This window comes from Ciona robusta, chromosome 1 (assembly GCF_009617815.1).
Source record: "Ciona robusta chromosome 1, ASM961781v2".
NCBI lineage: Eukaryota > Metazoa > Chordata > Ascidiacea > Phlebobranchia > Cionidae > Ciona > Ciona robusta.
Window position 1 is genome coordinate 2,011,525 of NC_143235.1, and position 13,390 is coordinate 2,024,914.

General features: G+C 33.7%; 1 protein-coding gene and 1 long non-coding RNA gene across 2 annotated transcripts; one reads left to right on the top strand and one right to left on the bottom strand.

Annotated features, from left to right (window-relative positions):
* The first annotated feature begins 7,391 nt into the window (after positions 1-7,391).
* LOC149741258 (uncharacterized) lies at positions 7,392-11,723 on the top strand. Its single transcript, XM_089893887.1, has 9 exons — positions 7,392-7,701; positions 8,090-8,313; positions 8,639-8,799; positions 9,205-9,435; positions 9,801-9,991; positions 10,119-10,241; positions 10,560-10,664; positions 10,932-11,088; positions 11,388-11,723. The coding sequence occupies exons 1-9, from the start codon at positions 7,493-7,495 to the stop codon at positions 11,460-11,462; spliced, it is 1,476 nt and encodes a 491-aa protein (XP_089750013.1). The 5' UTR covers positions 7,392-7,492; the 3' UTR covers positions 11,463-11,723.
* On the bottom strand, positions 8,620-13,234 carry LOC149741259 (uncharacterized). Its single transcript, XR_016387363.1, has 3 exons — positions 13,098-13,234; positions 12,403-12,509; positions 8,620-8,760 (listed from the first exon to the last, which is right to left on the bottom strand). It is a non-coding gene; the product is annotated as an uncharacterized LOC149741259 (long non-coding RNA).
* Positions 13,235-13,390: the final 156 nt, after the last annotated feature.

Below are 13,390 nucleotides of genomic sequence, written 5' to 3' on the forward strand. Positions count from 1 at the left end.
TAAAACTCTTTTAGTTGTGAGAATACAGTTATATAATTCTGTAAATATTCTGAGTTTACTACCAAATAGGACGATAAAAGAGAATGAAAACATGGACTATCTTACCCCAACCTATAATACTCGCAACATGTTAACGAGACAGTTTACCAAACGCTTGAAAGTGCGCCTAATAAAACTGCAACAACATCAGTCGGCCGCCAGTGTACAAACAAAAACATTCTGTTATCTCTCTGGTATTTTAACCGTCCCGCCGATGAGTATTTCAGTACACATACAACACCAGCCGTGGTTGCCAATGATTAACAAGCATTGGTGGGGCGGATGGGTTCGTTACTTCCCGCTACGAGAATTTACGTTGTGAGAATTAATCTGTATGCCCCCTAATCAGTTGCTGACATGACTGACATACAAACGACAAACCGATGCCGTTAAAATACACATAACGGGTGCGCACGACCAATTGTGGGTCACATTGGCAACAAATGACTTTCTGATATACGGGCGAATGACTTTAAAATAGGCGATAATGTATCAGTAAATGTGTTTACATGTATTAGCCGTTACGTGTGTTGAATTTAAGGTTTCTTTCCTAGAAGTACAGTATATGTTGAGGTAAGATGGTCTTTATATTTTTATGCAGATAAAGCGGCATTTCAAATTAAAGATGACACAGTTGCAACATTACCTAAGTAGTGTATCACCACATATAAACAATTCAACATTTTAAAAAAAATAGCTCCTCAAGTTTATAAACCCATTTTCAAAGACTACAAGTGTTTTACACACTGAAACATTGTATGTGCTAGGTTTGTATCTAAGAAGATTAATCTACTAACAGCTGCCAAGAGATGAGAGCCACGTTATATATACGCAGTGATGAGAAATATATACCTCTCTCTAGATAAGCCCCGCTTGGTTATAAGGCTTGATCATTGCAAAGGTCACACCAACCTTTTAAGCTGGGAGCTGTTTAGAACTTTGCTGAAAACTTGTAAACATGTTTTAAACGTAAAACAATTCATTATTTTTGACTGTCACACTAAAAAACAGCATTTTTAAAATATAGATTATGGTAAGACTGAACATGTTTTCATTCTCTTTTATCATTTCATTTGGAAGTAAACAAAGAAGTTTACAGAATTATATAAAGTATCTTCACAACTCTAAAATATTGGGAATTGTAATTGGTAGAAACCGATTAAAAATATGGGGATATTATGTGCTAACGGTATATTCATCATTACCCCAATGCAGAATACATAAATCGTTTTTACATCTTTGAACATGCGATAGCGAAATATACCTTTAGCATTGGCATAATGCTCGTATTGTGCATATAGAATTTGGTGTATATAGCTTCCACCCTAAATCAAAGGAATATATATCCTATACAGCACTTATACTATACAGCACATAATATAAGTCCCCTAACCGATATCTCAATAAACATGTGACCGCCAATACTTTGTCCCCTGTACAGCCTTCCACGTTAGAAGCCACGAGCAGATAAGCAGCACGCATAGAAGTAGAAGCTTCAGCTGTAAAAACATGGCTGGTATTTTGAATTCAACTGTTATTGACGGCAACGGAATTTCGTAATATAGATTTCTGACTCCACTGTTTGCAGAACGAAGTATATTGGGTTTGGGTAAGGAGTTTGTTTTTATTTTTATCGTCCCATTTGGTAAAAAACAAAGAATATTTAAAGAATGATATAGGTACCCGTATCCTCACGACTCAAAAAGAGCGTTGTTAATTGATAAAAACACGATAAGGAATCGTATATATGATATTATGTTCTAACGGTATCCATCATACACAGACCAACAGTTCGGTGAAAAAACATAGATTTTTGGATTCGTTTTAATACGAAAAAAACACACTAATATTTTAAACAAAATTCACTTCTATTTAATTGTTTACACATATGTCTTTTATGCAATTATGTTTATATTAAAATTTCATTGATTTATTCACTTCTAGTTGATTAGCTTTAAAAAGATCTAAAATAAATTACAAAAGAAATCTCAATAAGGTCGTAAAACGCTTGAATTTAGTTTGCTATGAATCACCTTGTACCTACCGACAACGGTGCGGTCGACGCTTCAAAGCAACCGATTCGATCTTAATTCTCTTTCAAGATTGTCACCTATTCTACAATAGCTCTCGAAACAATCTAAGACAAAGGGAGACGCTGCAATCTGCATTCTAAAGAAGGGCAATAAAATTTTGTATCTGGTGCCAGACGCAAATTTAAAAACGGCACCTTGCAGAAGTATTTATATACGAACCTTGTAGGGGTAATTTTAATTCCATTTACATTTAATTGAAACATCTTGTAAAATTGTTTAAAAGGAATACGAGGGGTTGTTAACAAAGAAACTACTACAGCCACATAACTTATATATAATGTAGAATCTAAAATCAAAATGGCTGAATATATTGCCGAACACTCTTTTGGTTCATGTTTAAGTTCTCTATAAACGAAGAAAGATTACAAAATTGTAAAACCGTATCCTCATAATTTCAAAAGAGCGTTGTTAATTGTCAAAAACACGATTAGGAAATGTGAATATTATGTGCTAACGATATTCATCTTACCCTGCAGTACTATAAAAAATGTTCTTATACAATACTTTCAAAGGCTCGTTAAATGCCGGCGTTTGTATTATATTATTTATAAAACCTGTTATAGGACTTGTCTTAACTTTTATATAAGAGTAAGGAGATAACAACATGATATTTCAATATCGTGGGAACTGTTATCTCTTGGCGGAATATACACCGTTTATGTAAAGGTGTTGCGTGTTAAACATAGTTTAAATTTAAGGGTAGATTAGTTGCTTAAATATATATCAGTGTAATATTCAATGCAGTGCCAATAAAGTTGAAAACGATCATAAGTTTTAACCAGCAAACTCACCCAAAGAGTAAAATTTAAATACAATTTATACCGCGGAAAATCTTCATGTTCGCATTTTTCGGTCGGTTTTAAAACTCGTGCCAATAATCTTACCGTTTTATAAACCGACACATTTCAAACATTGATTGATGGCTTTAGTCATTATGGGAAGTTTAGCTTTTCTCTGCGGGCTCTAGAACCGCGTATATTTATTATGATGTTGCCCGTCCCATGGCTTTAGTAGTTGAGTAGTTTTAAGCCCTAGTGAAATCGGAACTATAAACCAAAGCGGGGATTTCACATTTAACCTTTACATTTCCCCCTTGAACCATTACATAACCTAACGATGGGCCAAAATAAATTAGAGCCAAAATTCAATGAAAAACCCAAACGAAATGACAGCCCAATGTTGTGATATCGCTAAGACGACGCCGCTAAATTTAACCTGTACGGCAAAGAGTTCTAGTTAAATTAAAGATGTGAAAACATTGCTTGTAGTTTAGGTCAATTGTAATCTTGCTAATCTGATTCAAACCATCACATTTCAACGGACGGTTGTCATCAGAACGATGTTTTTGACCAGTCTTTCCGAATGTTTTAGTCAGTGTTTCCGTACTTTTAACCACAAACTATATCTATAACCCGCAACGCATTTTTCCTAAGTTTAAGTCATATCGATAAATCACATTTGTAAATTGTATAACCGCATCATTACGCATCTAAAAAAGCGTTGTTAATTGTTAAAAACGCGATTAGGAAATATAGGATACTATGTGCTGAAGGTACCTATCTTACCCCACAGTACTTTATTTCAGTTATTTCCTACCTCATGGCGCAACGACAACCCCAGCAGGCTTTAATGTAGAAACCATAACAATAGCAGCGTTTACTGCAACGAGTTTTAATTCCTGCGCAGTCACAGGTGCCGAGTTTGTACAGGGTGCTGTAGGCAGTTGTTTAATCTCATCAAAGCAGTAATCCTACTGCCGGTGTTTCAATAAGTCACTTAGATGTAGGACCTACAATTCAGGTGGCCAACTGGGTTAAGTAATTAAGAGTAAATCTTGTTAAACAAGAAAACGATTGACTTAGTTCACAGCACTCGTATAGGTCGTGTGGTGTTGTTATAATATAACACATGTCTAAAAACGAAACCGGTGTTTCGGTGACGTCACAGATAAAACTTATGTCACAAAATGTATGGTAGGGTGGGGAAAGACGGGTCACTATTTTATTCTAGTTTCTCGTCCCTTTCGGTAGTACAAAGAAAACTAAAACAGCTATAAACCTGCATCCTCACGACTCACATAAACTATTGGTAATTGTTTAAAACACGACCAGGATATTTGGATATTATGTGCTAAGCGTATCCCATCTTCTCCCACCCTAATATTCCAATAAATCTGTTTTTGTTTAACTGACATCGGGCCTATTGCGCGGGTGTGCGTGAGAATATTCTATATTTACTACCGAATGCGACTATAAAAGAAAATAAAAACAGACTTCAACACAGGCTTATACAACTTGTGGTGGTTCTGGTGTTCTCATAACAATCAATAAGTTGAGAACTAACTTGATTAAAAAGACTCAAAATCTTCAAAATTGAAACAGTTTGTATGAAGGCCACTCGCTATGAGAAATGTTGCTAAAACAGCTTATGGAACTTGCATGCAAATTGATACACAAAGATTATTCAGCTTGTATATCCATCGACTACCTGTTTATTGCTCCTTTAAATGTAAATCAGCGGCAATTAACTTATATTCTGTATTTGCACTGAATATTGTATAGGCGCAGCAAAGAAACGATCGAATTGTACATTTAATTCTTGCCTGTTTTTTTGTGCCGTTTTAAATAAACGAATCAAAAGTCTTATGTATTTTATTGAATGCTGTAACAAAGATTAGATTATTTAAAACAAGGAAAATTAGCAGCAAAACGAAAGTCGGTATAAAACATATTCTGGAAATTATGACACGGGTAAAAGTAATTACATAAAAGCGTGGATACAAAACCCAAAATGTAGCGAAGACTCAAACTAACTGTATCGACGTTAATGCCATTAATTTGACATTGATTGATGAGTGGGCGATACTGTTTATTACTATTTATACCTAGAGGGCGACTAATTCCCATACAAACATGAGCCACGGATTTCCAAGCATACAACGTGGTGTGTTCGTTTAATTAGTTGGCTTGCTTCGTGACATAAAAAGTTAAATGCAAGTATAACTTGTACAGTGCAAAATTTGGGAAACAGGCTTACACAGAAGTAAAAACTGTAAATTTAAACTGTAAAGGTCGTGAAATGTTGCCAAATAGCTATATATGATACCCGTATATCTTCTGTGTCGAAATAATTTATCAGGTTGGGGTAATATGCTCCATGTTTTCATCTTATTGCATCGTTTTGTTCGGTAATAAACAAAGAATATTTATAAAAATATATAACCGTATCCTTAGCATCTCATGATCCTAAAAGGGCGATGTTAAATGTTCAAAAGATGCACTTTTCGTTTACGACATTTGGCATAATTTCACTTTTTATCGATTCGCAGCGCTTCAGCGCCATCTTCTGGCTAAAAGCCAGGAGATTTAAGCCATTGAATTTAGCTGTCAGGTGACAAAGGTCAAAGGATCGGGTCATGCGACAGTTAATAAAATACGCTTGGAATGTAACCTGTATGAGACTTTTGATTTGGGCCAGAAATTGAGAATTACTATGTGGCATTGCACAAAAATGTAGCCTATAAGGTTTATTTCTTAAAAGTTTGTGATACACGTCAGATGCAGTACACTTCAAAGCGTTTCCAAATCAGGACAACGTAGAAAAAAGTGTAGAAAAAAAGTGTTTAGAAAAAAGTAAGCAAAAACACCTAAACTTATAGTAAAGTATAGAACGGCAAAGCATTTACTTTAAACTAAGTTTATTGTTTCAATAAAGTTATACCACTTATGGCGGGCTTTTAATTAAAGGATCCAATAACTCTGATAAATTTATTTAGCAACAACTTATTGAGTATTGTGCTAATTGGAAGAAAACGTAAATATTTAAAAAGAGGTGTACGAAACAGAACACACGTGTTATAACGACTTTCGTTCCCGCCTTATTGAGTATTGTGCTAATTGGAAAAAAGCGTAAATGTTTAAAAAGAGGTGTACGAAACAGAACACACGTGTTATAACGACTTTAGTTCCCGCCTTATTGAGTATTGTGCTAATTGGAAAAAAGCGTAAAAAATTAAAAAGAGATGTACGAAACAGAACACACGTGTTATAACGACTTTCGTTCCCGCCTTATTGAGTCGTTGTCTAAATGTCTTCAACCATAGCCGACTAACTTCAGCACAAAAGCTACATTCCCAAATATTTCAATTCAGTTTCAAAGAATAACACGGTACGGTACTTTCCACGCGTTTTGGTTGTTTTTTGGTAAACATTCAGCCAAGGTAGAACGATAAATAGCGCTAGCTTTTATAACCGGTCAATTCTGGAAGGGTTTCTTTACTGCTATTCAACTCGGTATGCAGTTTTCGTTCGCCCTTTTTCGTTTACTTTTATTGTCTGTTCGCTTTAATACCCAAATCGTTAGCTTTTATAATCGATAACTTGTGTGTGTAAGGCTAGCATATAATGTCGTTTTGTGTTAAAACTGTATGGCCGTAGCTCTAATAAGGTGTGTACCTAAATTGTGTACGTATTTATCTTGGGTTATCTTATCTTGTCGTTTTGCGTTCAAATTCTATGGTGTTAACTTAAATAAACGGTAAATTGTGTACGTGTTTTATTTAATGCTGACTTATAATGTTATTTTTCACAATATTCTATATTCGTTAATGCAGTGATAAACGAATCAGAATTCATCAGAATTCTGATTCGTTCAGAATTTAGATTTAGGCCTATAATGTTTTTCAAATCCATTTCTATTATATCTATGGTGACAACGTAAACTGTTGAGAAAATCAATTGCTCTAAAGTTAGATGTAAATTGAAACTATTGTTTTGTTTTGTTCGTTTTAAAACTTTTAACGATCTAAATTTGAACTGGCTACAGATTTTAGCTTGTGTATATGGTTATACGACGCTAAAGATACGGCAGGGTAAGTAAGGTTACCATAGTAGCTGGCATAGCATAATCACGATTTCAAGGAAATATGTTTACGCTACATCAAAGTCCGTATATAAGGATGTTTACCAAATAGGTTCCGCTTTTAGTTAAAACAGGTTATTTCCAGCTAGACCTATAGTGAAGAAAGAAACAACCACGATGCCTCTGCTGTACTGTACACCATAAGTAGTTGAGTAACATTGAACAAGTTCTCAATAAAAGACAGAAAGGGATACAAAGGCAGCCCTGAATATTTAAAGGTATAAGTTAGCTTAGGAATTTTATAGTAAAACGTATATGGCATAAACTTTATGAATAAGACACTAATGACGCTAGAAGATGTTGACAAAATTAGTGTTCGTTACTTTAAAGTTACTACTTTAACATGTGTAAATTTACAGGAGACTTTCGTATAAAAAATTAGATTAAGACACCATACGATAATATAAAAACACACGTGATCGTTATGATATGGAAGTATCATGACATACAGATTCCAACTTAAGAAGCCGGTGTTTAAGGTTCACCGCAAGGCTAATGGATTATGCAAAAACTTGATCATTTGTTTAAGTGGTTCTCATTTTCTTGGACGTACGAAATACCAAATAATTGGACTGGTAGTTATATTTAGCGCATTGCTGTTGGGAATCACTACACTTATTGATATCATTATATTGGATGGAATGATGAAGTACGTATACAAACTTAACCATTTTATACTTCCAGTGTTTATTGTTTGTTTTTACACAGCAAACAAAAGTACTAAGTTTGTATTTCATTTCAGTTTTATTCAATCGAAATCAATTTTAATAAACCTTTGTCAAAAATAAATAACATGTGATGTGTGTATTGCCACATCATGCGTGTTCAACAGGTAATATTGTCACTTTATTTACCAACAAGTCGACCGGTCCGCAAGCTAAAAAGGTTGAGAAACGCTGTGCTACATGGTTCAATAGCATATTCTATACAGAACGCAAAACGCCTGCTTTCAAACAAACGAAATCAAACTGATCTAGACCACTAGACCCATTCTGTTTTATTTGCTTATACCTTTAAAAGACATATTTTATTTTCAGCTTTGCAGTTAAACGCCACCCCCATGTCTGTGAGAAAGCTCATTTCTTCACACAGCAATTCAACGCCCAGCAAAAGATGATTAGTGACGAGATACAATTGCAAAACTTGCTGCTAAGTTCAAGCCACTCCGTCACTGACCATGCTAGGCAGAAAATCCATCCAATCACTCAACAAATTCTGGAGTCTGGGAGCCATATATGCCCCTTGATATCTGGTACACTAGGTATGTAATGGGGTCTAATGGGTGACTTGCCTTAGGACTTTCTCATGTAAAATAGAAATGTAACACTTATTACTCTTACTACTATGCTTGTTCTTTTTACTTTTCTTACTCTATGTAACACTAAGGTAATAGGCTAATCCTGGCCTAAAACAAATCATACTGATAACATGTCATGTACAATACACTTAGTGAAAACTGATCCAACTGAATTGTCACTAAATAAGTTGTAGCACCTAGAGTGTCGAAGGTTTGGGCTAAAAGGAATTATTCATATGATCTTTAATTATTTTTAATCTTACCCAGTCCTTTTATACATGTGTTGCAGTTGGTCCATTAAAAGTTAATGAAGACTTAACCACGCTTGATGAAGATCTTAAAATTCTTGAATCTGAGTTCAAAGCAAGAACTTCTGTTCATTCTAATTTAGCTCATCGGGTTAAGAAAAGTCTGGAAGTAAAGGATGAAAAATTGATCACTGTGAACACTGTAAGCATCTGTATGATCAAAAAGTGTATAATAAACAACGTATGGTACGGTGGGGGAAGATGAGACACCTTTAGCACATAATTTCCAAATATCCTAATGGTGTTTAATAATAAGGGTCTATGGCAGTCGTAAGAATACGGTTCAAAAATTTTGACTGTTCTTTGTTTACTACCAAATGGGTGAAAAAATAGAATAAAAAAGTGTGAAGATAAATTTTGAAGAAAGCAACAACTTATCAATCCTAAGGATTCAATATTTAAACTAAGTAGGCATAAAGTAAAATTTTAACATGTTGATTTATCAAACAATATATAATAGCTTATATCTGCAAACAAAACTACTGCCATACTATTTTAAGATGACATGAAATGCAAATAATAATTATTTGATCTTTTGTACTCACAGATAGAAGAGCTTCAGAAAGCCCAAGTAAATTACACAAATGCATATTTCCCTCTTTCCAATGTGGAGCCTCCAGTAGGAGTTGTTACACCAGGCAACTGCTACCCACACAGACGGACTGCGATTGTTATACCGTACAGAAATCGTAGCGAGCATTTAAAAGTTTTTCTACGCCATTTGCATCCAATATTACTGCGACAGGACATTGAATACGGAATATACGTAATTAATCAGGTGGAAAGTTTATTATAATATTAACTGTCACCTGTAATAAGAAACTTAATCTGTTAGTCAACCAAAATTTACTTTAATGGTAAAGGTACACTACAGACGATACAGTTTTAAGCCACACATTTTCTAAAAGTATGGTTCGCGTTGGCGACGAATATATATATACTAGTATATTAGTCTATTAGAGTGAGAGTCTATTACCATTCTTTATAAAAAGCTTAACCAACCACTGCAATCACACAATGCAATACATGAATTTCTAAATTAACAGTACATAACAGAACCTGAATGAATAGATATTTTTCTAAGATGGAAAAAACACGAAGCAAAAACCAAGGATATGTCTGATAAGCTACTTTTAATTTCAGGTTGGAAATGGGAAATTCAACCGAGCAAAGCTACTTAATGTTGGCTTTAGTGAAGCATTGCAGCATTACAATAAATATGATTGCGTCATATTTCATGATGTTGATTTACTACCAGAGGATGACAGGAACATCTACACATGCAGTTCCCAGCCCAAACATATGTCCATCGCTGTTAATATATTTGACTACAAGTGAGTATCATGCAATATGGTAATGTTGTTCTAATTTTTGTGGGTAAGGTCCCTTGTTTATTTATTTTTGTACCCTTTTTATTTTTTAACCTCTTTTTTATAACTAACATGGTGTTATATCTTCAAGGTTACCATATAATGATATCTTCGGAGGCGTGACGGCACTTACACCAGCACAGTTTCAGTTGGTTAATGGATATTCCAACGAGTATTGGGGTTGGGGAGGAGAAGATGATGATATGTACAAGAGGTAGGAGGGATGGTGTAACTTGTTTATACCCGATTGAGTGTAATAAAAGACATTATCAAACAGCAGTAAGCAAATAAATGCTGGAGCCTGTTACAACACAGGTGTTCTGTTACACCTCGTGTCCACTGACTGGTTACAAATTCTATGCATGTAACTTTGTGGCAAACAAGATAACTTGATATATAGTACATTCATTTCAAATTATACGTTAAAGAGGTAGCGTCACACTTAAAATACATGTGCTATCGTATAGGTTCCAATTCCTATAAAGTTACCAAGTTGAACTGCAAATATAAATCTTACACTTTCTCTTTTCAGAATCAGGTATAACTGCATGTCAATATTACGAATATCTGAAGAGCATGCAAGGTATTTGATGGTGAGACACCATAAGGATAAAGGAAATGAAATAATGCCTGAAAGGTAAGGCCACAGTTACTACTATACACCATATAGGTTTTTGTGCATGGCTATGGTTTTAGAGAGCAACAGATAAAATAATAACATATTTGAATTTTTTGTATACTGAATTATTGTGACAAATTACAACAATCTGTAGTATTTACATTAACATTAGTAACAATTTATTTTCACAATTAACTTTATTATGAAAAATACATGAAATGTCATGGCCATTGTAGAAGTCTGCAATTTTTATATTCTAATTTAATTTTGAACATTTCATTTCAGATTCACGCTATTAAAGGCATCATTAAACAGACAGCCCTACGACGGGTTAAAGTCGCTAAATTACACAGTCCATAATCGTATGTTTGGTGTTTTGTACAACAATATCAGTGTTTCTATCGGAGAACCTTTGGTCAAAACCATGACACAAGAGGAACAGGTAATATAACAGGCACTTATTGTTTGTAATGTGCATTGAATTCCTAATCTAGTGTTATGAAAACAAAAAATTGCATCATAAAAAAAGTCACAGTGAACTGTATTCCGTAAAAGATATATATTTTGCCTAAAATGATATTGTAAGTTAAATCTTAAGTTATAGAAATACATCCAAATGAGTTGTACAGAACATACAGGTATAAAAACTGTTTTTACACAATGGTATACTTTGTGTCAGCTGCATATATTTGAAAATAGTACAGCAAACTATAGGTTTAAAACTTTTTCCTAATTCTGCAGGCTGTTCATTTTGGAATTGGCATTGTCGGAATCTTTATAATCTACATTTTACTGTTTAAACGAACCTGTTCTTGAAAATTCGTCAAACATTTAATTTCAATCATGCCAAACTTGGTCTAAGGTTTTACCTTGTAGTCTAGAAATATTTCTACCTCCAGGTTGCCATGCAAATTTTTTCGCCAAGCATACTGTCTATACAAATGCAACACCATGTTTATTAGAATGCGATACATTAGTTTTATCTTCAACTATGTGTCGAAACAACTGGTGCGTTATTTAAATTTTTCCAAGGAGTTGCATTCTAAGATAAATAATTATAACTTTGGTAAAAATGTCTCCAAGAGTCTGTAGTGGGGGGTTGTAGGCTAGCAAGCATTTCTAAATGCATCACAGCAGAAAAGTTAAGAACCAATGACATACATGCAAATTGTAGCAGCTTCACACATAGAATTGTCCATAGATATAATATTACCAATTACAACTGGATATTTTTAGTGATAATATTTTAATAAGAATTAATCTTGAATGTTCCTGTGCAATAATGCAGTTAAACCATTTATACCCCACTGTTTTCTTATTGATTTGTGTCTCCCTAGAACTAACTATGTAGTAAAATACCCAGCGAAATATTGCTTAAAACAACGCCATAATACTGTTCTTTATTGTGTCAACTAATCTAACATGAATTTTTTTCGTGATTTTGGCGGTAATTCTAACTAAATAATACGTTTTTTGTTATTATCAATTTATCATGTGCCTTACACAATTTGCCATATATATATATCTACGAAATCATTGTGCATGAAATGTAACACAATATTGTTGTTAAATTTGGTTCTACCAGCTTAACAAAATAACTATCTGATTTATTTTTAATCCACCTGTTTCTGGTGTTTATAGCCAGCTTAATATGTACTGTGGAGTGTATGTGAACATTACAAATAGATAAGAAAGTAAGGCTTTTGTTCAGTATACCTTCGTGTTACACTGACTGCAATTGAAAATGTTGACTTACCCAATTATGTTCTGTAGGAATCTGTTGTGTTTCTTTTGCACCATGTTTCCATAAGTGTGTAGCTGATTAGCTGTATCATTAAAACACAGAATCTTTTCCAGTTTTCTCTAAAAACGAATATATATATATATTTTTGTATGTAATTTAGAGCAAGAGATTAAAATGCTGCGAAAAATGATATTTAATTACAGAATTATAGAACCAGAACCTACAAAATGTGTAATTTTGATTTAGGAGAATAAACAAACTTTTTTCACATTGCATGTCATTTATTGAATAACTTTTAAGCAGGGCTTTTTACTGTTACTGTAAGATTCTATCATTTTATTGTCTGCTTGATGCAGTTTAGAATTGTGGTTCAAAAACACCCAGATCTTAATTTACATTAAACATTATTTAAATTGATTGCAATCCAACTTTAAAACATTAAACTATATTGTAGTAAACTTATTTTTATCGAGCTTCTGGAACACTATTACACCGGGTTCCAGCTGAAACGCAACGATGTTTACTAGAGTTTTATCACAAGGGCAATCACAAACAAATTCGCTGCACCAAGTAGAACTTAGAACAGCACTTATAGATACGAGCTTTAGCCTTTAAGTGAATGATACACTGTCCATATTGTCAAACATTATTGGATTGGAAAAATAAAAAGATTTCACATTCAATTATAACGATTGCTTTTCCTTTACCTGTATAACATTCTTTATTTTGACAATAAAATAAATAAAAAGCTAGTAGTTTTTAAAAAAAGGTTAAAATAAGAAAATTCATAAAATATTTGGCTAAAACTTTACTGAGTTGTTTATCTGCATAAACTACCTACAAAATACAACTATTATTATTATTATTATAAAGTAACCTATTTTTCCCCAATTCTGAAACGTCGAGGTAACGTTTGAATTTGGTAGTTCCCGCCATTTTCGAACTGCATTGTGGGTAGTTGTCTTTTATAAAGGTCACGGGGACAAATAAAATTTATGTA

Excerpts from the sequence above, each read along its gene's own strand:
- LOC149741258 (XM_089893887.1), top strand. The coding sequence starts at position 7,493 with ATGACATACAGATTCCAACTTAAGAAGCCGGTGTTTAAGGTTCACCGC. Across the intron at positions 8,314-8,638 it reads CTTGATATCTGGTACACTAG|TTGGTCCATTAAAAGTTAAT; the intron begins GTATGTAATGGG and ends CATGTGTTGCAG. Across the intron at positions 11,089-11,387 it reads CCATGACACAAGAGGAACAG|GCTGTTCATTTTGGAATTGG; the intron begins GTAATATAACAG and ends CTAATTCTGCAG.